At 40.1% G+C, this 25,146-nt stretch overlaps 1 protein-coding gene across 1 annotated transcript in view; it reads left to right on the plus strand.

Moving 5' to 3' along the window:
- The window catches only part of sf3b3 (splicing factor 3b, subunit 3), a 35,384-nt gene extending 10,903 nt beyond the window's left edge, over window positions 1-24,481 (plus strand). The window contains exons 16-27 of the mRNA XM_049574720.1: window positions 931-1,074; window positions 2,428-2,550; window positions 2,771-2,925; window positions 4,480-4,654; window positions 6,923-7,128; window positions 10,114-10,270; window positions 12,348-12,473; window positions 13,744-13,956; window positions 14,245-14,343; window positions 21,561-21,704; window positions 21,839-21,943; window positions 23,027-24,481. Of these exons, the coding sequence (XP_049430677.1) occupies window positions 931-1,074; window positions 2,428-2,550; window positions 2,771-2,925; window positions 4,480-4,654; window positions 6,923-7,128; window positions 10,114-10,270; window positions 12,348-12,473; window positions 13,744-13,956; window positions 14,245-14,343; window positions 21,561-21,704; window positions 21,839-21,943; window positions 23,027-23,167 (1,788 nt within the window). The 3' untranslated portion in view covers window positions 23,168-24,481. The remainder of the gene's footprint in view (window positions 1-930; window positions 1,075-2,427; window positions 2,551-2,770; window positions 2,926-4,479; window positions 4,655-6,922; window positions 7,129-10,113; window positions 10,271-12,347; window positions 12,474-13,743; window positions 13,957-14,244; window positions 14,344-21,560; window positions 21,705-21,838; window positions 21,944-23,026) is intronic.
- The last annotated feature ends 665 nt before the right edge of the window (window positions 24,482-25,146 follow it).

A 25,146-nucleotide genomic window follows, 5' to 3' on the forward strand; every position in this document is an offset into this window, starting at 1 on the left:
ATACAAGCAGCAAAAACACACTTAGGCACTGTTTCCAAGTCTTATAATGGTTGGGAAATCCCTGCTGTTTATTCTGGGATCATGTTGGCCAAAATGTTGGTGACATTGTTATGTAAACAAATGTGCATGTAAACAAAACTGGCAATATTGTATTCTACGTGTATATATGTGCACATGACTTCGATCATTTTTGCTTGCCTCGATAAGTTAGAATAGAATAGAAGACTTTATTGTCATTGTGGCAGAGCAAACAACGAAATTGGACATGCAACTCCGCTTGGTGCATAGAGAGCCAAAAGCAGCTGCGCCCGTGCATGCTGCCAATAACATAATTGATAAGATTTCATTGATACCAAGGCCTTTATCAATTCTGCCTATCGGCCAGATTGTTTCAGTTCCCTTATTGGGTACTATCAATTTGTAATGTTTTTAGTGTCAGCAAAACGGTTTTCTTTCCTCTGAGTGTGAACGCAGTGTGTGGTGTGTATAAATTTAGAAAAAAAAAAAGTACATTTCTCTTTCATTCAGAAACAGAATTGTTTCTTTTGTATGTATGAATTTATAACTATACTATTACATTTTGTATTTTACAAGGAGCTGTTTTTGTATTATAAGCTGCTAAAGAGACACCCAAGAAAATGTCATTCAGTTATAGCTCTACCTTTTTTTTTTAAGTTAAAAAGGTCATATTTTCCGATTTTAGTTTTAAAAAATGAAACATTTTGAGAATCAAGGAAGTTTCTCTTGCATTTGTATTTGTGCTGTATCAAAAACGTACTGAACCGTGTGACACTACTGTCCTATCAAACCAAATTATTATGAGTTTTGTCACCCAGTACATCCCTTCTACATATTTATGTGTTAACACTGAATGTTGGCACCCTTTGTGTGTTGAAAGAGTTTAACCCTTTGCGTCTCTGTGGTGTTCAGGACTGCCTGCAGCCGCTGAGTATGCAGGCTCTGCCCGCCCAGCCAGAGAGTCTGTGTATTGTTGAGATGGGAGGGGTCGAGAAACAGGATGAACTTGGAGAAAAGGGAACCATCGGCTTCCTCTACCTCAACATAGGGCTTCAGGTAAATGTTGTTTTTAATTCACAACCAGAAGAGGCACAGATAAGACAGTCCTTTAATTCAGTGCATTTTATTTACAGTGCTCAATATTACAAAGCACAGTTTGCCTCAGGGGGCTTTACAACATATTTACATTAGCATCGGCTCAGATGGATCTTGTACTTAGTGATCCAAGAGGAAAACTCTGAATAAAACTCTGTCATGAAGGTCATCCAGCAAGGCAAGGCAATTTTATTTATATAGCACCATTCATACACAAGGCAATTCAATGTGCTTTACAAGGGAAATATGTTAAGATAAAACATTAAAGGAACAATAGATCATTAAAAACAAAAGCTAAAAGCAAGAAAAACAGTGCAGAAAATGCATTTAAAAAGCAAACATAAAGCAAAAGCAACAGCAGACAAATATAAAAACAATAGCTACAGATTATCCTAACAATAAGTTACATATCTAGTTCACTGCTAAGCTGCAGTAAATAGTAATGTTTTAAGCCCTGATTTAAATGAGCTGACAGTTTCAGCCAACCTCAGATATTCTGGAAGTTTGTTCCACAGGCGGGGAGCATAGAAACTAAAGGCTGCTTCACCTTGTTTGGTTTTGATCCTGGGAACACTGAGTAAACCTGTTCCAGATGATCTGAGGGGTCTGGGTGCTTCATAACGTACAAGTAAATCAGAGATGTATTTAGGCCCGAGACCATTTAGTGCTTTATAGACAAGTAACAAGATTTTAAAGTCTATCCTTTGACACACAGGAAGCCAGTGCAGTGATTTAAGCACTGGTGTAATGTGCTCCACTCTCTTGGTGTTGGTGAGGACTCTGGCAGCAGCGTTCTGGACGAGCTGCAGTTGTCTGATTGATTTTTTACTCAGGCCTGTGAAGACACCGTTACAATAGTCCAGCCTGCTGAAAATGAAAGCATGAACAAGTTTTTCTGTATCTGGTTTAGACAGAAATTCTTTTATTCTTGCTATGTTTTTAAGGTGGTAGTAGGCTGATTTAGTAATTGTCTTAATGTGACTATTGAAATTTAGGTCTGAGTCCAGAACTAGCAAGAATATTAAGGCTGGATATTGCACTTTTCAATAAGTTAATATTCTGAATCCCCAGTTATTGTTCTAAGAATATTTGCAGAAGCCCGTGATATCTAATCAGAAGTTCAAGCAAACAATTACCCACAATCCAGAGCAGAGGTCTAGAGGAATACCATGCACTTATGTTAATTGACATAGAAAATATTGTTTATTGACATTTATTTTTCAATTGTTCATTTATTATTAGTGAGGGCTTATGTGACAATATGTTAGGATACAGATTGTCAATTGTGTGTTTGTGTTTGATCTCCTTCCTCAGAATGGTGTGCTGCTGAGGACTGTGCTGGACCCAGTGACCGGTGACCTGTCAGATACCAGAACACGCTACCTGGGTTCACGACCTGTCAAACTCTTCAGAGTCAGGATGCAGGGACAGGAAGCTGTATGTGACTTAAACATTTACATATAATCAATACACACAAAAAAAGGCTACATAACTACAACCTTATTACAAAATGATACATCAGTTTGCGGTCAAACAAGTATGAAATTGAAACTCTTTTTGCTGCTGATTAGCCAAAACATTGATGAGTTTTTGTCATGTTGAATGTTGGACAATCATGTGATGAATCTGAATTGGCTGCACCTCTTCTCCGTGACAGGTGCTGGCAATGTCCAGTCGCTCCTGGCTCAGCTACTCGTACCAGTCTCGCTTCCATCTGACCCCTCTGTCATATGAGACCCTGGAGTACGCCTCTGGCTTTGCCTCCGAGCAGTGCCCTGAAGGTATCGTGGCCATTTCCACCAACACACTGAGGTAAGGATACACACTGCAACAGCTACACATGTTTGCATAAACCTTTGGCAGTCTGAAGCCCCCTTTCCACTGCACATAAAAAAAACCTGCTGACACCCGTTAACATCTGGCTATTTAATGTAATGGTAAATGTTACTATCGTCATTCACACACTGGTCAAATGCATCTGCATTGATCAGCATTGATTGAAAAAAAAAAAACACACCTGGGCAAACGCTAATATTAGCCCCTTTACCAGTGAAATGCAATAACATGCCACCAGAAAATACCATCCGTCTCCATCTAAGCAGCGCTCAAACATCAATCCAAATTAGTCTGCACCGAAAGAGAGACTGAGATATATAGAGATATATAAAAGGAAGCAAACCACAAAGGGCTCCATGCTGCGTTCTACTGTTTACCTTCATGTTTTCGGGCCTGTACATGACGTCAAACATGACAGGCCAAAAAGGTCTGGTTTACTGGCAATGGGAAAGGAGTCTATGGCCTTTTTTAGCGAGTCAACCAGTGTTTATAAAAAAAAACAAAAAAACAATAAATTTCTTAAGTTTCTTTCTTAAGATTTTCCCTTTTGATCAATTCAAAGTCCTTGTGACTGACAGAGCAGTGTGAATGCATGTGTTTTCTGTGAATTGGTGTTCTTTCCTATGCTGATGTCTTTGTCTTCTTTGGATTCTTCTATTGTTGGGAAGTTGTTGATGTATACTGTAACTTCAGTGTGCTTTTATTGTTTTCTGTGTACTGTAATCATGGCGTCCTTGTAAAAGAGAACTTGCTCTCAATGGTCTTCCCTGTTTAAATTAAGTTATAATAATAATGATAGTTATTATTGGTTGAAATTGCTAGTAGTGAAGACAAAAGAAACAGGTTGAAGACGAGCTATTGCTTTCAGTTTTTGTGGTAGAAAGCAAAAATCCTGGTGAAATTATAGTGAAAAATGTAACTTGTACAATAGTTGCACATAGAGCTGGGCAATATATTGATGTTATAGCTATATCATGATATGAGACTGGATATTGTGTTAGATTTAGGATATTTTAATATGTTAAGTGTAATTTTCTGAACTTCCCAGACTGTGCAAACTGTTTAATTACTTGCTTTACCCGCTTAGCAGTTATACTGATGATTACTAATCCAAACACTAATTTTGTAAGCACCAATAGTCAACCCTACAATATTGTTGCACTATAAAAAATCAAGGAATTTCACAAAAAATATAGTGATATTTGATTTTCTCCATATCACCAAGCCCTAGTTGCATAACAGTAGTCTCACTTTTGTCTTAGAGGTTGAACCATTCTGCCTTTGCTCTGTATCACAGATTGAATAAAAAGATCTCTCTCTCTCTCTCTCTCTCTCTCTCTCTATATATATATATATATATATATATATATATATATATATGCACCACTCTGCCTATTACTGTATGACACCTCCATCTAGTGTTGTGATGGTGGTCCAACAGTGAGCACAAATCTGAGGTTGACCTGTGAGTGAAATGATTTGTAACCTTCTCTCTCTTTCCCTTCTTTTCTCTTATCATCTGTCCATCAGAATCTTGGCTTTGGAGAAATTAGGAGCTGTCTTCAACCAGGTGGCCTTTCCTCTGCAGTACACTCCCAGGAAATTTGTCATCCACCCCGAGACCAACAACCTGATTTTGATCGAGACTGACCACAATGCCTACACCGAGGCAACCAAAGCTCAGAGAAAGCAGCAAATGGCTGAGGTATGAATTACAGTGTCAATAAAATGATGGTGTTATGACCTTAACAGCAAACTAAACTCTGCTCCTGGTCCCCTGACAGTAACAGTTATTTGAGCAGAGAGTTGGTCTATTGGTTATAGATCTGTAATTATTTTTCCAGGTTAAGGCCTAAAAAGAAAGGCACTGTAACAGACACTTTGCTCTATTTTTCTTGTGTCCCCTTTAAGAGTCATCCACTATCACCATCCTTCGGGTTTCTTGTGCATCATGTTTGGTCCTGTCTATGTCAGACTACAGACCTTGTGCCCAAAAACACTCCTTTAACAGAGACAGACTACAGCAAGGCACAATGACAAATGACTGAGTATCCAGAGCTTTTAGCAGGGTGTCCACCAGTGTTTTGCAAGCCTGAGCCCCCGCCCAGCTTAAGCATTGGGGAATTCTTTTAAAATGAAAAAAAATAATTAAATAAATTCAAGATTTTGCTAACGACAGGAGCCTAGAGAATGAAGAAAAACACCCTGTTAATATTACAATGAATAGTGATGAAAATAAAGCTGACTGCAGACATAAGCACAAGCGCACACAGACTAACACACAGCACAGGGCCGCCAGGCTCTGACCTCATGACAGTTACAGCTGTGACAGACAATGCTAGCTAACGAGACAGCAGCTGGCGTTTGCATTTTCAGTGATTGAGCTGATGATAACGTTACATGAACTATGAGGAGTCACATCTCTGCAACAGCTCAAATCATGTTACTAAGGTTAACCACTTACTTGCTCCCTCTCATCCTCTGTGGGACATGAGGTTGCAATGAAATCTCCTCATTGCATTTAGTCCTTGGCAACACACTGCTCCTCTCCCTACAACAGCTGCATCTCTTCCAGTAAACACACCAGCTAGCACGGCCGTTTTTAGCTCTGTGAGGGCCCTATGCAAAATCTTTTGCCCCTCTATTTCAGTCACCCATAAATACGCACCAAAGCTGCATTACATTCCTTATGCATATTGGACCAAATGCTGCTTTTTACACAGAAAAAAAAATTTATTTTAATTTAACTTAGCTGCATTGTTAACTTAGAAATCATAAAGAAAGTCTGTTGTTGGCCTCTGTCAGAAAGACACTGGCCACCTGGCCCAACAGCTTTTCTGGGGGAAACCCTGATTTACAGTGCAGAGACCACCCAGGCTGAGCATCAAGTCCCCCTTTTGACATCTCAAGTATTGTAAGCCAAGGCCTGATAGGAGCTCAGTGTTTCCTTTATGCATAAGCAGCTAGCTGTGGCTAAGGACCAGATTACTGGAGCAGAGAGCACTGAGCCTATGTGTTTAGTTTTGTTTGGGATGTTCAGCCATTTTATTTGTAAATGGACCCAAAAACTTAAGAATTATGAGACTGCTTTGTTGATTCTTTTTGGTTCCAGTCATAGTTTCAGTGTGAGTCATGGTCAGTGCAGTGGCCCAGGCTGCAGGAAAAGCCATCATCTCTCAGTAGAAAAAATGTCTTGTTCGAAACAAAAGAACACGTTATTATAAAAGAAAAATAGACAAAGAAATGTGCATCTGTTTTACCATTATTCATATCAAAACACACCTCCTCTCTCCATTTCTTATTTATTTATTTTTACACATATTTAGTTCACTCTGCATATACATGATCAGAGTTAAGAAGGTACGCCACACGAGGCAAAACACAAGCCAGACATGACCTTGTGGGAAGCAGCACCCTTTAATTTCATCAATATCACAACACACATGGATACATCAAGACTTCAGTTAACAATTATTTTCATTATCTGTTCATCTGCTAATTATTTCAGCGGGAAAATGCTCATCACAGTTTCATCTTCAGATCGCTCAATTGATTGCAAAAACATTTTTTATTTAAATTTAATTTTAAATAATACACTGAGAATAGAGGAAAATTCATCATTTTTGCTTGATAAAGGACTGGACCCATCGTCAAAATAGTTACTGACTAATTTAAGGTTGAATGACCAACTGTTTCAGCTGTAGTATACGTGTCAATAGGCAAGAGTCCACCAATCAGAGGACACCAAAAAATATCGCTGCAGCCTGCATGAGGTGGAATCAGGTGAAAGGACGGGTATTTACATTAAACACAGACAAACTGACAATGTTAATTACCTCTAAGGTTATGAAGGAACTAAGGCAGTGGGCTTTGATTCAGTGTGTCCCATTGAATGTTTCAGTCACCTGGTAATGGGGGGGGGAAAGATCCTGTGGTATCCCTTCAGCTGACCTGCTCTGCGTTGCCTTTACAGGAGATGGTGGAGGCTGCTGGTGAGGACGAAAGAGAACTGGCTGCTGAAATGGCAGCTGCTTTCCTCAATGAGAATCTCCCAGAAGCCATTTTTGGCGCACCTAAAGCTGGAGCAGGACAGTGGGCCTCACTGGTGCGTCTTGTCAACCCCATACAGGGTACAACACTGGACCAGGTGCAGCTAGAACAGAACGAAGCTGCATTCAGGTGAGCAGGTTTAATTTAATTTCTTCATACAAATGGAAAAGTACAAAATTGTATTGAGATGAGAAATGGATGAACAGACAGACTGACAGCAAAAAAAGGAATTATGTAAATATAACCAAAAACAAGACTTAGTGCCATAGTATAGAGTTTCGGTCAAGGAAGGAACCCAGAGTAGATTTACCAAGATGCTTGCTCAACAAGAATTACCATTTTATTAATCCCTCTTGGGAAACCATTTTTTTCACTCTGTTATTTTTACCTTATACACACATTGGTCTGAAATACACATACATACACACCCAGAGCCTATAGACATGCATAATTATTTGTTGTCATAGTGATGGGGCTGCTGTGTAGTCAAACGCAGAGTCCTGAATGTGTCTAATTTTTAAGTCCTGCTCCGGAATTGGCACTGCGACATGCAATATCACATCCACTCTGCCACCCTCACACATGACCGCTTCGTTCTGCAACCCAACTCCATCTGTCGATTCAAGATTGTGTAATAACCATGCGCTGTTCAAACGATCAGGTAAGGGCAGCACAGTTAAAGTGATCATTTTGGGGCATTTCATCATGTGAATCAAAGATAGAAATTTTATATTGACTTTTAAAACATCTGCTGCCACATTCCGACTTTCTATTTGTGGAGCTGGACGGTTCATTAGGAGCACTGTTAGAGAGAGAGTTAATTGAAGGCTCAGTGTTGGATGTGAGCCGCCTCTGCTGTGTTAGCTCATGCTAATGTTCCAGAGACAGTCTTTCAGTGCTGCATCTAATCTGTTTATCCGCAGCAGAAAGTTTGCTAATCTGACGCAGAGTTGGACTGTTGGGGCTCAGCTTCTCGGTGCATCGCATCGTCTTTCTCTGAAACTGTGAAAAACGGTGACATGTTTGGCTCTCTAGTCAGCGTGCTGCGCTTTTTCTTCCTCTCTGTGTTTATTTGCAGCCGGCAAACCAACTTCAAAGGTGTCCAGCGCCACTTACTTTATCAGGATGTGTAGAAGCTGCCCTTATTAAGTCAATAAAAGCAATTTGGCTTCATTTATTGGCTATAATTTCATCATTTATCGGCCCAGTATATATTGTGCCTCCCAGGTAGTAATATCAATAAATGTAAATTCTGAGATATCTGAAGGAGAACACTTGAGATGAACAAAGGACAAAAGAAGCAAGTTTTTGGAATGGCATGATACAACTGAGCCAGAGTTCAGCCTTCTGTTTAATAAGTGGGTTGTTTGTTTACAGATGGCTATAGTGAAGCTGTAAGTGTCATGAAATGATGAAGTGAGTGGGAGGCTGGGTAGAGATCCTGTTGTAAAATAAAAAGTGAAACTCTGGACTGTTCACAGTGTGAAACATAAGCACTTAATGCTGAAGAAAAGGTTTTGCATGACATTGTGTCACAGCCTGAAGTTCTAAGTGGTGTGTGCGTAGAGTGGTGATGACGTCCAGAGTCTGACCCTGGGCTGTTTCCCGATTATTATGCCTTTCACATTGATGGAGAGTCTCAAAAACTGTCAGCATCTCATAAATTGTTTCCTTGTTATCTCAATTTGACCAGCAGCCATAAAGAAATCTTTTGGGCTGCAAAAACAGAACCGTTGTGCTTTAAAATTTAATGTCTTTCATAATCTGATGACTGACGGGTGAGGAGAGAGAGAGTTGGTTTTGTCCCTAGTTTTAAGAAAGAGAGGCTGTTAAGTACCAGAGAATCAATGATTGCAATTTTTTTGGGTTAATTCCGATTTTTTTACAAGTCTGACCTTTCGATTTTGGCCAGTCCTGATTTTCTTTCTTTCTCTAAACTATAATTGACTGTCATTGAAAGCTTGGCTTAAAATAGTAAAAATGCATGTATGATATCAAAGATGGGCATCTTATTAAGCATCTACCAAAATCTGAGAGAAAGTAAATGTTCATAACAATTTGAAAAACGAAGAAAGTGGGTGCATCCCCTAGCGAGTCGATTTTGACTTTACTGCAGCCTTTTATCCCATAGGTCACCTAAAGAAGATCTGTGTTTGTCCCAAAGACAGTTTATATTGTGCCCTCAACAATGAGACGTTAGTTTTGAGCCCTGCTTTTTAGGCTGCACAAACTGATGTGACACAACAGAAAAGCATCGGCCACTGCCGTCGGTGGATGTCATCTTATTTGCCAAAAGGCCGATGGCAGTCAACATTTGGAATATTGGCCAATACTGATGTTTGACCGATAAATCGGAGCATCCCTTTGCTGTGTTGCATTATCATCTTTCTTTTCCGCAGGAACTGCTTCTCTGCACTGACAGCAAGCACAGTTAGCATAGGTGCAACAGTAATAGTGAATTAATTAATAGCAGCTTTTTGGTTTCACTCATAATAATAGTTATGTAGTATTTATTTTTACATTTTTTCCACATTTTATCAATTTAATTTAATTGAAATACTTGAACCTAAAAGTCTGTCTCTATGTAGCACATTGATATAAACATTGCTGACAAGTTCAGTCAAGTTTTATTCTACATGATATTGTTAGATAAAGAATATTTTAGATTCAGAACAGTTGTAAATAGTAAGTAGTCACCTTTCAGCAACATAAATATGCATTTTATTATCTTATTAGCTAAATGCATGTGGAGTCTATAGGAAGCATGACGGGTCTGTGTTTTGAAGGCACAGATGAATCTTTTCTATAGCATAGATTAATACATTTACAGTCACCAGCAAGTATTTCTCAGCACACTCAAAAATCTGACAAACAGAATTTGTTTTGATATTTCGTCAGACCTTTGCATGAAGTATTGCAGTCTCTGTGGTGTTAGCTTGGTTAACGAACAGGTCACTTACATGGAAATCTGTCAATGTCTGTAGTTTTATTTCTGTGTTGGATGTTGTGTATTATTTGATTTTAATTTTCCATCTTGTTTAATTCTTTGTCAAAAAACTGCATGAGAGCCCATATCTGACACCTTTCCTTTTCCCTGTGTTTGATACATTTCAGCGTTGCAGTGTGTCGTTTCCCCAACACAGGAGATGATTGGTATGTTCTGGTGGGCGTTGCCAGAGACATGATTCTCAACCCCAGATCAGTGGGCGGTGGCTTTATCTACACCTATCGGCTCATCAGCGGAGGGGAGAAACTGGAGTTTGTGCACAAGGTGGGTTTGACACTTCACTGAATTCAATTGAAATTATGTCTATATTGCTACAGGAAAGCCAATTCGTTTTTTTGTCTTGGATACTTGTTTATACATGCAAAGCAGTTCAAGGAACTGGACTGCAACAGTCAAAGTCATCCATTCACATACAGCAGACAACAGAAAGGGAAAACTGCAACATTTATTTACTGCAGATGGCACCGCTGCTGCCCTGTCTTTGCCTGTAGGTGGTGACATCAGAACGTTTACGCAGTGTGTAGGTCTAGACTACGTCTATGCTGTACTTAAGCAACAGACCAAGAACATGTAGATCTGCAGCTGGGTGATTTTGGCTAAGTCTGGTTTCAAAGTTAAAGTGACAATTTTGTGATTAAAGCCTAAGTAAAAAAAACAATATGCACAGGAAGTGAATACGGAATGCAGCCAGTGTGACTGACATGATACTCATTCTACCTTGGGGGAAGAGGAATCATATCACATGACCATTTAGGTTGAGGCAAAGCACAAAACTGTGCTCTATTATTGAAATGCAAGTTAGCAGGTTGCATCTTGTGAGGTCTGAGGTATGGACGAGAGAGAAGGGTCATCAGAGTGCAACAGGTGGGACAGCAATGATTAGAATTTTAAGGACAGATGTTAATGCCTCTGGCACCATGCACTTCTCTCCGGGCAATTCCCCAAAAACTCAAGCAGGGTGGAGGCCATCAGGGTGAATCAGCCCACATGCATTTGTTACCTGATGTGGATTAAGAAGGGAAATGAGTCAGGAGTGTTGTATTACACAGTGGTGTTCACATTGGAGGAATTTCCCAACCACTTAACCAGATCAGATATTTTAGATGAGTCTAACTGGTCGAAACAACACATTTTCTTTTTTACTGGTGCAGATGACGCATGCAAATACACACAGATAGAAGATTATTCGGCCACGGCCGGAAGCATTATGTCTTTGGGTTTTCCATACGACCATCTGTTCATCCCATTTTCGTTAACATCAGGAACTTTAGAGATTTTCCTCATGTTTGGCACAAACGTTCACTTGGACTCAAGGATGAACTGATTAGACTTTGGTGGTTAAAGGTTACTGTGACCTCACAAAACACAATTTTTGGTCATAACTCAAGTATTCATATGCCTGTTATGACAAAAAAATTCACACGAATATCTAGTAGGATACAAGGATGAACTGATGCTTTTTTAAATCAAAAGATCAAGGGTCAACTTCACTGTGACATCATAAAGTTGCGTGAAAACACTTTTCTTGCCATTACTCAGTGTCATAATTTAGCAACAGAAGTAGAGACATTTGGTCAGATAAGGAATTGGTGACACAAATGAGACTGAGCTGATTGTATAGATCTTCTATGCTGCGTGGTTGAAGATTTCTGTGAAGCACCCACGCTCTAATATTTGTAGCTTTTTTTTGCAGCAACTTCGATATATGAAGCATTGTCTGTTGTCATGACTACATATGAGTCTGGACAGACGGGGATGTAAACTGCAACTTGACCTGTTGGTGGAAGCATACAACCATGAGGCAGTAATTCGAGTTTCAGCTGAGTCTGCCTTTTTGACTTTGTAACACTGAAGTTTTTTGGAAATGTTTGGATCACATGAGTCAAAAACAAACCTATGCAGCCACCACTTTAATCTAATTCTACAATTAGTGTAATGCTAATAATATTAGCGTGGCCTAATCTTAACTGCAACTATGCAGAAATACAAGGTTTAAACAGAAAGATTATTTGTGCAAAACCAAAAAAGCAGCTCAGCATTCGAATGTTGAGTTAGAATTCAAATACCAATGTTACAAGTGAAGCTTCATATTATTAGGTACAGCCCTGCTCTTTATCTTCACACCTTCAATCACAGTTATAATCGAAAGAGTGAGTTGTGTCACACTGTTTTTCATTAGACAGTGGGTACATCTTCAAAAAGGAGGTTTTCTATCTCTCAAATAATATGAGCTGTTTCTGCTCAAACAAACATGCTGCATCTCAACCTAACTTCTCCTGAGCGTTGCCTAAAAGAATGTAATCAGCTGCATTTTAATAATTCATTGTGTTTTGATTGGCAGACCCCAGTCGAGGACGTGCCTTTGGCCATTGCTCCGTTCCAGGGACGAGTCCTGGTGGGAGTTGGGAAACTTCTAAGAATCTACGACCTGGGCAAGAAGAAGCTGCTTCGCAAGTGTGAAAACAAGGTAAAGCAAGGACCCAAACACTCAACCTCTCTTTGAGCTGTTGATGTGAGTATGTCCAACAGTCACACTGTGTACTAGGCAAAGCAGTTCAAAAGTCAGTATGGTTTAAACCCAATTTCTCCTCATGACTTAATGTGATAAATGCAGCTTGAGTAGAGGTTTGTCCAGAATAATAGAACTGAAGCTGTATTATCTTTACCGTTTTAGAAACTAAATAAGCCATTGATCCGCCTGTCTGTGGGTAACCTCAAATAATTTGTTGGTAAATGTCAGTAGAGATAAACCTGGGACACTGGCTTTTCCCTCAAAGATGTTATTTTTATCCAACAGTGCATGACAGCACTGGTTTAAATGAGTTTAATTGTTTGATTCAATTATGAGTCTCCTGCTCTTCCGTTTCTTCCTTTGTAGATCAAATGTAATTCTGAAGCAGTTTAAAATGAATCACAGCAAAGGTGCACAGGCTTGTAAGGACAGAAGTTATCATCTGTTCTTTGTTCTACAAAGAATAAACGACCTTCAGGCAGAGGACTTCTCTAAGTATCAGTGTGATAACTGACTGGGGTCAACGTGGTCACATTCATGTGCTTGAGTTTGCAGAGACTGTTTATTTTAGTATTTATGTCACTTTCCGAAAGATATCCTTCAGAGTTTCTGAGCACTGGTGGCACTGAGGAGTAACATTTTGATCAGTTTTGAATGAGTGCACAGTGGGTTCCTGTGTCATTTGCATCTTGTCTCGTGTGTATACACAGTTTTTAGCCTGTTAAATAGCCAATCTGAAATAAAAACAAGCTTTGCAAATCTTTTATGAGGCAGGAAATGCATTTGCCATGTTTGTGAGGTTGTGAGACACAAATACACAGAACAGTTTTTGTTTGTAATGAAGCTGCACAGAGTACAAAGGCACACTGATGCATTTGACTGAAGACCACATACGCACAACTGAATGTGCTGCAGTTGGACCTATGTGTACTCGGATTGTTGGGCGCTGTACGCCAGGCGATCATTGTGCTTGTAATATTTCTTTCCTACCTGTTTGGTCCCTCCCTTATTTATTATGTCCTCCAAAAAAGTCTGTAACTGAATCAGTTTTAACGAATAACCAGCAGGAACAATGAACAGTGCTGCACATCAAGCTGCTCACAGAACAGGGCTTCATCTCATCACGTTTCCCTTGTGCAAAAAAGGAGATATTGTTCCACATAATATACATGTCATGTCTTTTGAGTGTACTTTATTGAGTGTATTTTATGTCTCTCCTGTTTAGCACGTTCCCAACCTGGTGACTGGCATCCATACAATAGGCCAGCGTGTGATCGTCTCTGACGTGCAGGAGAGCCTGTTCTGGGTGCGCTACCGACGCAATGAGAACCAGCTCATCATCTTTGCTGATGACACATATCCCCGCTGGGTAACCACAGCCTGTCTGCTCGACTATGACACCATGGCCTCCGCTGACAAGTTTGGCAACATCAGCATTGTAAGTTTGGGGTTGGGGAGTGTTGGCTGTCTGAATCTGTGATTGGACTGTCATATAGCAGAGAAAGAATACGCTGGAATACAATATGAATTATAAAGTATATGGTGCATTAGATTTGGCACAATTGTACATTTTTTTCCCCTCCATGTCCCTTCCTGAGCAGCTACAGTTTCCTCTCATTAGGCTCAAAAACATCAGCAGTGATCGGACCCCAAAAAACCCATGGAACCCAGTAGGACTGACAAGCTAAATAAAAACATGTCTTCATTCTCTATTTAATTCTCTCAGGTGCGTCTACCCCCCAACACCAGCGATGATGTGGATGAAGACCCCACAGGGAACAAAGCTTTATGGGACAGAGGCCTCCTTAATGGAGCATCACAGAAGGTAAAGCCATTATTCTCCAAACCATCTGCCGTGTTAGACTTCTGAAATTTTACCAGTGTGTCACTGTTACATTTGTTAACATTTCTTTTTTTGCATTTTGTTTGTATTTCCTTTTTTTTTTTGTAATTTTGGGTGTGTGTCTGCAGGGACAAAGTCACAGGTTGAATGAGCTAAATGGTGTCAGCCCTTGACTGACCACATTTTGTTTTGCATCGACTCTGGCAAAATGCAGTGTATGACCGTCAATAATTGTATTGCAGCTCTGTGATTGACCCTTGCTGTCTACTATCACTCTAGTTCAGCTTCCTTTTTCTAGCTCGCTACTCGGCTCAATTACCAGTAGTACTGGTCAGGTACCACAGAGAAGAATTTGCTATTGCAGCAAAGAGTCTGCAAGTATGTGGTGGCACATTGCTGAAGTAAATCAGCACACATGAAGTAGAGTTAAAAGAAAATGTACTGAGAAGTGGAGCTTCACATATAACAGAGTGAGGAGAGAGTGACAGTAATGCCAGCACAATGAGCTGCCAGAGGTAGGTGGAGGAACTATTTAAACCCTTTACTGCGGTAAAGGTACTAATAACACCACATTGTAAAAATACTCCATTACAAGTAAAAGTCCTTGTTTCAAAACTTAAATTAAGGACAGAAAGTATGTAAGTTGTATCATCACAATGTCTTAAATATCTTCTGACAACACTCAAGCTCAGGCTCAAGCCTGTCTGGCTGGTGCTGATGGTCACAGTCTGAAATAGAAAAATTACCATCAGAGTTAAACATTATGTAAGAGATTACAAAGCATACAGATGACAATTCAGTGCTTGATCATAACGGAAAAGCCAATAAAACCTGAGAGCAGGCCACCAGTGTCTTAATTACCGAGCTGACCTTTTATGTGTGCATTTTTTAGAGTCTGACCAGTCCACTCCTCAGCATTTATATGTAAGACAGAGAGTAAAAGAAATGAAGAGAGCAAAAGTGAGTTTTAATGTTTGAACAGTCGCTTCAGGATTTGAGTTGTTCAAGGAAGAAACATCAGGTTTCTGTTGAGCCCATGCTGCACAAGTTTGAATGATTCAGACTGGGTGCTGCTCACGGTCTGAATGTCCAGCCTGCGCACTAATCTGCCTCCTCCACTCTTCTGACCTCCAACCGCCAGCACACAGAGACATGACACACATACACATACACATACACATACTGCATAACATCGTCAACCACAAGCTTAACCTTCTCACAGATGCAAGTGTGTACACACACACACTTGCGCAGTTTGGAAAAAACACAGTTTCACTCATCCCATATTTAAATTCTGGTCAAAACTGTTTAGGTAGCAGATGGACTGGGAAAGTCCCTCAGATTTAGACATTGTGAGCTGGTCCCAGTTGTCTTTGTGACACAGTGTTTGTCAGCTATTTCTGTCTCCGTGCACATTGATTGAGAATTTCATTTGAGTTTAGAAATGTACCATGTCTGTATTTAGATGTGGGTGTGGAAGCCTGGATTTGTCCGTATCCAGAAAGCCTTGTGTGTTCACATCTGGCTGGATGAACCTAATTATCCATACATGGCTCAGCTAAATGCTGTCTTACATTAAATTAGATGCATTCCATTTCTATTTGATTATTGTATCTCAAAAGATCAAGGTCAGGGAGACACAGCTGTCTGTTGAACAAAATGAAAGGATTGACTGTCTTAACCCCAAATGTCTTGTGGTGTGTGAGGGTCATTTTTGTCTTGTTGTTTCTAACCGTCTCCTGGGGAGTCCTTTGCTTCCACAAGCCTGCACAACCCTGTTCTGACTTCCTTTCCTCAGCTCCTCAACACTTCAGAAACAAAAACATCTTTTGAGTTTTCCTGCTTAGTCTTTGTTGGCCTAAGGTGACATTTCCACTGTGCTGGAGTCTCCCACAGCAGCAAATATGTGCCTCATTTATTCTCAACATACCCGAGAGCGGCTTAAGGCTGCAGTTTGTGACCAGGACGAGGTGAGACTGTGTGTGTAATGACAGCCTCACAGAGATGCATGCATGGCAAGAGAATCTTAGTGTTGTTTTTCAGGAATGACTTTGATTCAAAATGCTGATGTTAGTTATTTAGTTTATATGTACAAATAAGTGGCTCGTTACATAAGGTCCAAATGATGCACATCTTTTCTTTTTTTTTTTTTTTTCTGTAGTTTATCAATAGTGTAAGTCCCAGAGGCAGCTTCTCAAGAAACTGAACGTTTCCTTTGGCCAAGTGTTATCTGTGTCTGCACCACAGTTTAAAGACCCCTGAAGATTAGGTAAATGAGTCCTCTGAGGCATGAAAAAGCAACATGATGGGACAAGGGCTGCTGGTGGTTGCAGGGTTGAACACACTCTACAGCCTGCAGTTCACTTTGACCGCCTTTTCAATCTAAAAAAAAAAACATGAAAAAAATACACTTCAGGTTTTGTCTCACTGTGGTGAGATTTACTGCTGCATAGTTTTGCTGCAAGTTGGATGCACTGAATGAAATGCAGAGGAGGAAAATAAATCTAAGCATCTGTCTCCACAGTAAATCATCTGTTGAGTACTTGAAGGTTATTTACTTGTTTTGAAAGGTAGACGCTGGGAAGAAATATATAAAGATTATGTCTTATTTCTCTCATTCCCTGGTTTTCTCACATCATGGCAGCTCTGTCTCTGTCGCTCTCAGCTCGCTCACCCATGCTGTGCTCTCAGCTCAAGGCCACCATCTCTCTCTTTCTTTCTTTCTTTCTTTCTTTCTTTCTTTCTTTCTTTCTTCGTCCTTGTATCCCTCCGCACTGGCGTCAGCAATGATGCGGAGACATAATGTTTTTGGGTTCTCTGTCTGTCCATCTGTCCCATTCTCCTGAATGCGATTTCTCAAGAAGGCCTTAAGGGAACTTCAAAACATTTGGCATAGCGGTCCACTTGGACTCAACACTGAACTGATTAGAATTTGGAGGTTAAAGGTCATTGTGACTTCACAAAAAACATTTTTTGCTGTAACTCAAGAATTCATATGCTTATTGTGACAACATTTCACACAAATGTCTAAGAGGATAAGTGATGTGATGACATTTTATATCCAAAAGCTCAGAGGTCAACTTCACTGTGACATCATAACGTTCTGTAAAAACACTTTTCTGGGGCAGAAGTGGGGACATTTGGTCAGATACTGAATCAGTGACACTAATCTTAGGTTTCCATTTTGACACTGTGCTGATTGTACAGATCTGTGTGTGAATCATCCACGTTTTAGAATTTGTAGCTTCTTTGCAGCAGCATCCTATGTTTGAAATGTTGTCTACTGACAGCTATATATGAGTCTGGACTAGGGTTGTCACGATACAAAAATTTCAAACTCGATATCGATACCCAGGAAAATATTCAAGACTCGATACCATTTTTGATACAGCAGCAAAAAATTAAGAGGCATGTCATTTTTTAAATAAAGATCAGAACAGTAACATCAATGATAACAACAAAAAATCCCCCCAGAATAAATAACAACCAGAAACAAGATCTGTCCCAGGGTTCAACGCTAAGGTTTTTTTTCTCTTGCCCTATAAAAATTGTTTAATTTAAGCAGCTATCAATTAACAAAGACTGCAGTTATTTTTATGTTATGTAATCTTTATTCACACTGTATTTATTAATTAAAACAACATACGTCATGTATTGTAGCTTAATTCCTACACAAATATGACAGTGTCAGGGCTTAAAGTGAAAAATGTGTCAATTATTCTCCATCTATAATTTTGCGCCCATGCCCACCTCTATTTATTTTTCACCCCTCTCTCCAGTTCTGCTGTATTAACACCGGGTTTAATATATTTTGCTTCCATCTCTCTGCCCTGCTCTACTCTACTTCAACGCTACTTAGCTCTCTCTCTACTCTACCAGTAGACTACCACATCCACCTGTTGCACAAAACGCACACAGCAATGTTTCCCCTAGGATGGAGTTGTAGCAGCGGAGGTGAAGCACACGCATGAAAAATAATTTTCATATGCGTGAAACTTTTTTGTATGCTTGCAAAGCACAGCCTGCTGGGATGTTTCTGTGTATCTACTGGCACCAGAAGGGCTCTTTAGGACTAAGTACATACAGTACATGTGTGCACAGTAATGAGCAGGTGAAATGTCTGTCTAGCTTACATATGAGGTGTCTCAAGATTTAGGAACATACAACTTTATTGAATATAATAAAAGTAAAAAGTCACTTGACATGCTGCTGTTTTGTGCTATGACCTATTTAAGTGCTGGAAGTTGTTATTTACGTGACAACGCCTGAAGGCAACACAAGCTCAGCATAAGTGCCATGCTACGCTGCTTGGAGTGCAGTATGTTTTTTTTTTGTTGTTTTTTTTAAATCCAATCGATTTTTGGCCAAAGTGATCAAAAACAGATTGTGTTCCTATTTCAGGGCTCTGGAGTAGGGATAGGAATGAAGAAATAAAGAAGCAGGTCCACATTGTATGATCTATTGGAATCATATGCCTCAGAGCTTATCAGTTCCTTTAATTAATGCCGGCATGTTTTTCTGACCACATAACAAAACGATGACGTCAAACTTGTGTGTATGCCACTGAGTCATGGCAGTCATGGCATTTAAAAAACGGACCAAAGCGTGACTTTATTTGAAGAAAAAAGATGACGAGTGCTGTAATGCCTGTAAAACGATCGTTTGAAGTAGTGGTAACACCAGCAATACTCTGAAACATCCCTCTAGAGAACATGGGCTTAACTTCCAGGAATGCCGTGTTTTTCACTCCCCCCCACCACACACACACACACACACACACACACACACACACACACACACACACACACACACACACACACACACACAATTGATCAAGAACCCATAAGGGAATCATATAAAGTGGGATCGATAAGCAGACTCAATAATGACATTGGTATCAATAATAATTCAATAATAATCAAAACTTCTGCACATTTCGGTCTCATTTGTGTCTGTCTTATGTGCTTTCTTGGTCCCATGGTGTCAGCGTAACATATGCCCTGTATGCAGTTTGCTAATACTGAGGTTTTATTGCTCCTGAATGCTGCCTGTGTATCCAGGGTACATGCTGATTATTACCTTTAATTATTGACAAAGTGGTTTTTTGATGGTTATTGGATTAGATCTGACCATCCGGACCAATTTCCTCTAAGAGGAGAATGACAGTGTGTGTCTCCTATGTGACCTTGGCACAGAGTCCACTAGTCATGTACTTTATCATATATTTGCAGCTGTCAGGACGGATGATCTTGGGACCTTCAGTGACATATCAGACATGATATCATATGATCAGATTTTTCATGGTTTAACGCAGCTCCTTGTTATTCCATTAGTCTGGACAGATGTAAGTTACAAGTTACAGTCAATGAGAGTCACTGACAGGTGGTCAAGAGGTCATTAAAATATCATTCTCAACTGTCTGCACCATCAAATTAATAATCACAGTTGCTCTAAATGTTCTTTTTTTTAATTATAAAGCAGATGTTTCTCAAAACTGTCAAGACAAAAACCACATTGTACCATTTACATCGTGTTGAGAGAAACAAGATTATTTCATTCATAGCATGTGTTTCTGTTCAGTGTCACAAAATCCCCATTATGTCCCCAGTGATTCAGTGTGGTAGAAAACAACAGGATAACGAGGTGCGGGCCAATTTGGCTTTTGCTGATAGAAGCTGATTTTGGGATCATAGTGATTGCCAGAAGCCAATGACTTTGCCAGTGTCAAAGCAATATGTGACTCATTTTCCCATGCATGTATTAGATTATTATTTTTTAGTATTGTTAGTACTAGTAGTAAAATAATATTAGTTAAATAATATTTAATTTGCCATCATAGTGTTACATTGGCATCCCCTGCTGATAAAGACACTTGCAACACTGACACATAAAAGTGCACACACTCCAACCAAATGACGGCATGGTGCCGTTTCCTGTACTGAATGTAGCTGAGGAGAGAAAGAGTGTACATGTCATTTCTGTTAAGCTGCTTGCAAGGGAGAGAGCAGCCCCTTTTACACTCAAAGCGGGAATGTTGCGCAGCTGTTCTGCCTCCCCAGGCAGTATAAAGGGTACGATCGCAGAGTGTGGCGGGACAGAGTTGTCTTGCCTTAAAGCTGGTAGTGGAAGTAGTAACGGGGCAGAGTCGCTGTCTGTGTAAAAAAGTATGAGCTGTACGTGATATCTCAAGAACACCTTGAGGGAATTTCTTCAGATTTGGCACAAACATCCCCTTGGACTAAACAATGAACTGATCAGGTTTTGGTGGTCAAAGGTCAGGGTCACTGTGACCTTGCATCCATCTCATTCTTGTGAATGTGACAACTCATGAACACCTTAAGGGAGTTTCGTCAAATTTGACACAAACGTTCACTCGGACTGAGGAATAAACTGATCAGAATTTGGCCGTCAAAGGTAAAAACACACAAATGTCCAATAGGATAAAATAATGAAGTGATGGAATTTTATATCCAAAAGATCAAAGGTCACCTTCACCGTGACATTATAATGTTGTGCCTAAAAACACTTCTGTGGCCAATGCTTGCTGCATACCAGAAGGGGAGACATTTGGTCAGATACTGAATTGGTGACACTAATCTTGGTTGTCCACCTTGAAACTGTGCTGATTGTACAGATGATCTGTGCTGTCGGAAAAATGTGTGTGAAGCATCCATGTTTTCACAGACATGAATGCATGAATGTAAACTGTAAGAGAAACTTGACAAGTGTGCTGAGACACAATCTATTTTATTTTTATTTTTTAACTAAATGCCTGTGATGCTGCTGGCTGTTATTTTGTTGATTTTAGCATTCATCTGTCAGTGGTTAAAGACCATTCATAAATACAATAATTTTGTATCCTCTAATATCTAATATTAACAACAGAATAGACTGCATTTTTTATTTCCCCAAGCGATTGAATCTGATACTGACAATCTTACAGGGTGACGATAGAAAATGTGACAGTGGAGCAGATCACCCAACACAAAGGCCAATACTGCTTAAACAATACACTTCAGGTCACATGGAGTGTCACTCAAAATGAAAACACTTTTGTTCCACATCACATCAGGTAGCAAAAAGCCACGAGGGGTCAGAAAAGAATGATTGCCGTCTGTTGCTGAAGTGATCCCAAGAATGAATTCTACCAGACAACAAAAACACATGGCTGTCTTTCTCTGCCTCCATTGTCTTTCCAGGCTGAGGTGATAATGAACTACCACGTGGGAGAGACGGTGCTGTCCCTCCAGAAAACCACTCTGATCCCCGGAGGTTCCGAGTCCATGGTCTACACCACACTGTCTGGAGGCATCGGCATACTGGTTCCATTCACCTCACACGAGGTAAAACACAAACATCCACACACTGTGTCTCACAAGAGGCTAATGCATCATCGTGGCCTGCAAAATACACACTGTCACTATCTCCGTCTCATTTGATTTTTATCCAATCTTCCTTTATTCTTTCTTTTCTTCAGGACCATGACTTCTTCCAGCATTTAGAGATGCATATGCGCTCTGAGTTTCCTCCCCTGTGTGGCAGAGACCATCTCAGTTTTAGATCCTACTACTTCCCAGTCAAGGTTGGTTTTGTTTTTACATGTCTGTGTGTTTTTAGTTGGAATGAACCAATTGTGAAATTCTGGACCAATACTGATACAAATGTTTAAAACAATGATCAGGCCAGTGGCCCATTATACTGTGTTTTTTTTGTTTGTTTGTTTGTTTGTTTTTGTTTTGGTTTTTTTGGTGTTTATTTTGGGTGTTTTTGCTATTTATTCCCCCTGTTGTGCAAGGGAAACAACAAAGTCTTCATTATAAGAAATGTTTTTCCTGTGAAAGAATTTTAATGGTTATTTCATATTTATATGATTGAATTTGTGCTCATTCAAACATAGTGTAATGAAGGATTGAATGACTTTAAAACATTGTTAAAAAAAATAAGTGCTTCAAAAGCCTTTTTACTACGTTTATGATAATTCCCTCTCTTTTTTATATTGCTGTGAATACATCAACAAATTTTTCCTTTAAACAGCTGTATTTATTCAAATATTTTGCCAAAACTAAATTCTACAAAGCTACATTTGAGCGCATCATAATAATGCTGTAATGTTCCTTTGCCAAATTCTCAGTTTTACTGAATAGCGATTGAATGCATCATAATGTAACTCATTGCAACCTTAGCCATTAGTTGTGGCTGAGGGCTGGTAACAGCTAATATTACCTAGCTCTCTCCCCACTGATTATCAGCATTATCAGGAAAAAAAAGGGTGCAATCTCTCGTGTGTCAATCGTGAATTTACTACGTCCTTTTGTCCCACATACAGCCCAGGGAAGATCTCTGTTTGTCCCAAAGAGGTTTTCTGTCCTCAGGATGTTGGGACGCTATTAGTCTTGAGTCCTGGTTTTTAGGCTGCACAAAATTGATTTGACAAAACAGAAGAACATCGGCCACTGCCATCGCAATTGGCATCTTATATAGGCCCAAAGTAGTCAACAAGGTGAATCACGTCTGATACCAATGTTCGGCCGATAAATCAGTGCACCTTTACTATCTTCTGTAAAGATCTCATATCATCTGATCTGTTTGTCTGCTTCAGCATCACAGACTATCAGAAGCCAACTTGCCCTGAGTCATTTTTTGTCTTCTTGGTTTTTCTCTCCAGAATGTGATTGACGGAGATCTGTGTGAGCAGTTTAACAGTATGGACCCTCACAAGCAGAAAAGTGTGGCTGAAGAGCTGGACAGAACGCCCCCTGAGGTCTCTAAGAAACTGGAGGACATTCGCACCCGCTACGCCTTCTAATCATACAAATTTATGCAGCAGCAGTGGACAGAGACACACTCATTAGGACCATTACACACATCCTGCTCTGCCACAGTATTCTCCTGTTAAGGACATAAATGGGCAAACACGTAGGGGATTGTTAGACGGTTGACTGTGGGCATGCCTTAGGACATGGAACAGCAGTACAAGATGTCACAAGCTTGTAATTCCCGTACATCGTTCCGTCATTATGCAACTCACACGCACCTCTTCCTTTCCGACGCAAATACCTGTGTTTGAAACTACGTGTGTGAACATTCAGTTTTGCCCTCACCCCACACGTACATACATGCTGACTCAGTTACTGAGAAGTTTTTCACACCTCCCCTGTGCTGATGTCAGCAGAAACCAAACGCAGTTCAGCGACACCATTACATGGAAACATGGCAGGAAGTCTCGGCCACTTCAGCTCTTTTACATTGCTTAACTGCGTTGCCACAATTACCTGCATTCACACATACAGCTGTGTGAACAGCATTCTCACACAGACGACTGTCATGAGCGTCATTCACACACACAACTGTGTGAACAGAATTCACACACAACCGATTACGTGACGAGCAACTGTCCCACTGTCATCTGCAGACCTAACAGTACATACATGCTGACCCCATATCATCTGTGGGCAAGTGAAGCCATTTTATTTAAAGGCTTTTTATTTCATGCCAAGTGGAGGAGTCTCGTTATGTACACAGTGTAGAGACGAGTGTCACACTGCCTGGACAGAGGGCTGTTGAAAGCTGAGAATACTTTTAGTGTCTGTAAATTAAGGAGGTGTGTTTCAGTTGTGTCCTTATTTTCGATCTCAGCTAAATTGAAACAAATGTGTTTTTGTATGGTATGATTTTTTTAAACGTGTATTGATTAGAATGACCTGTTATGATGCATATACCATAGTCCAAGATGGTATTATGAAATCTTTGGTAGCCTTTTGCCCCACCTGTCTGTCTGTGACATGTTGACCCCAGGTTCATTCAAGCATATTGCTTACTTGCAATTGGGAACCAAGCAGAAGCCAACGTCCAACCCAGTCGAAGCCTCAGGCCACACGGTTCAACAATTGTTGCCATACTGTGGCATTAGACAACGGCTGAACTCAGACTAAATAAGTGGGTGGAAGAACACTGAAGGTTTGCACTGGGTGTTGTTCTTCTCAGTCCTGTAAATTCCCAACCTCAGCCACAGGCACAGACATAGCATTCCTCAGTAGTCACTGAATTTAGGGGTTTGTGGGATGGGGGCAGTGGTCTGTTTTTGTAAATAAAGTTGTTGTTTTTTTTGTGTGCTTTATAATACCGTCTGTTTGTGTCATTTCCTGCCACCGTGTGTGTGTGGAGAACCATCACTCTGCCAAAGCATTCATGACTGATTTGTCTCGATCATTAGCACATCGGATATTAAGTTTTGTCATTTTACGATGACGTCAGCATAGGAACAGTGTTGATGCTGTGTTTTGAATGAAAGTCAAATTGCTTAAATTTGATGAATTTGAGTTAGACCCTGCAGATAGAACAGTCATGGTATTGTGCACTAACTGGCTGGAGACACCAACTCTTCTAAAGTCGTGTTAAGGAGGACCTAATATGTTCATTTTCAGGTTCATACGTGTATGTAAGGTTTCCACTAGGTATGGTAACATGCTGTAATGTTCCAAAACTATTTACCTCATATTGTCTGTGTTAGAACACCTGTATTCACTCTCTGAGTCGTTCTGTTTAAGCACCCGTCTTTTAAACCCTCTCTCAAAAGTCTGCTCTGATTGGTCTTAATTTGCTTGTCTTGTGCATCTTTGCAGCTGGGAATGATTGTTACAGAATATAGCTGCACATTCCACTGTGAAAATCACCAAGAGAAGCTTTAAAACCAAAATCTTCACAACCGGACATATTGTATTGTCTGATAATCCGTCCCTCGTTCCAAGAATATTATTCCCCTGCCCTTGGTTCTAGGAATATTAC

Source organism: Epinephelus fuscoguttatus, linkage group LG4, assembly GCF_011397635.1.
Source record: "Epinephelus fuscoguttatus linkage group LG4, E.fuscoguttatus.final_Chr_v1".
Lineage (NCBI taxonomy): Eukaryota > Metazoa > Chordata > Actinopteri > Perciformes > Serranidae > Epinephelus > Epinephelus fuscoguttatus.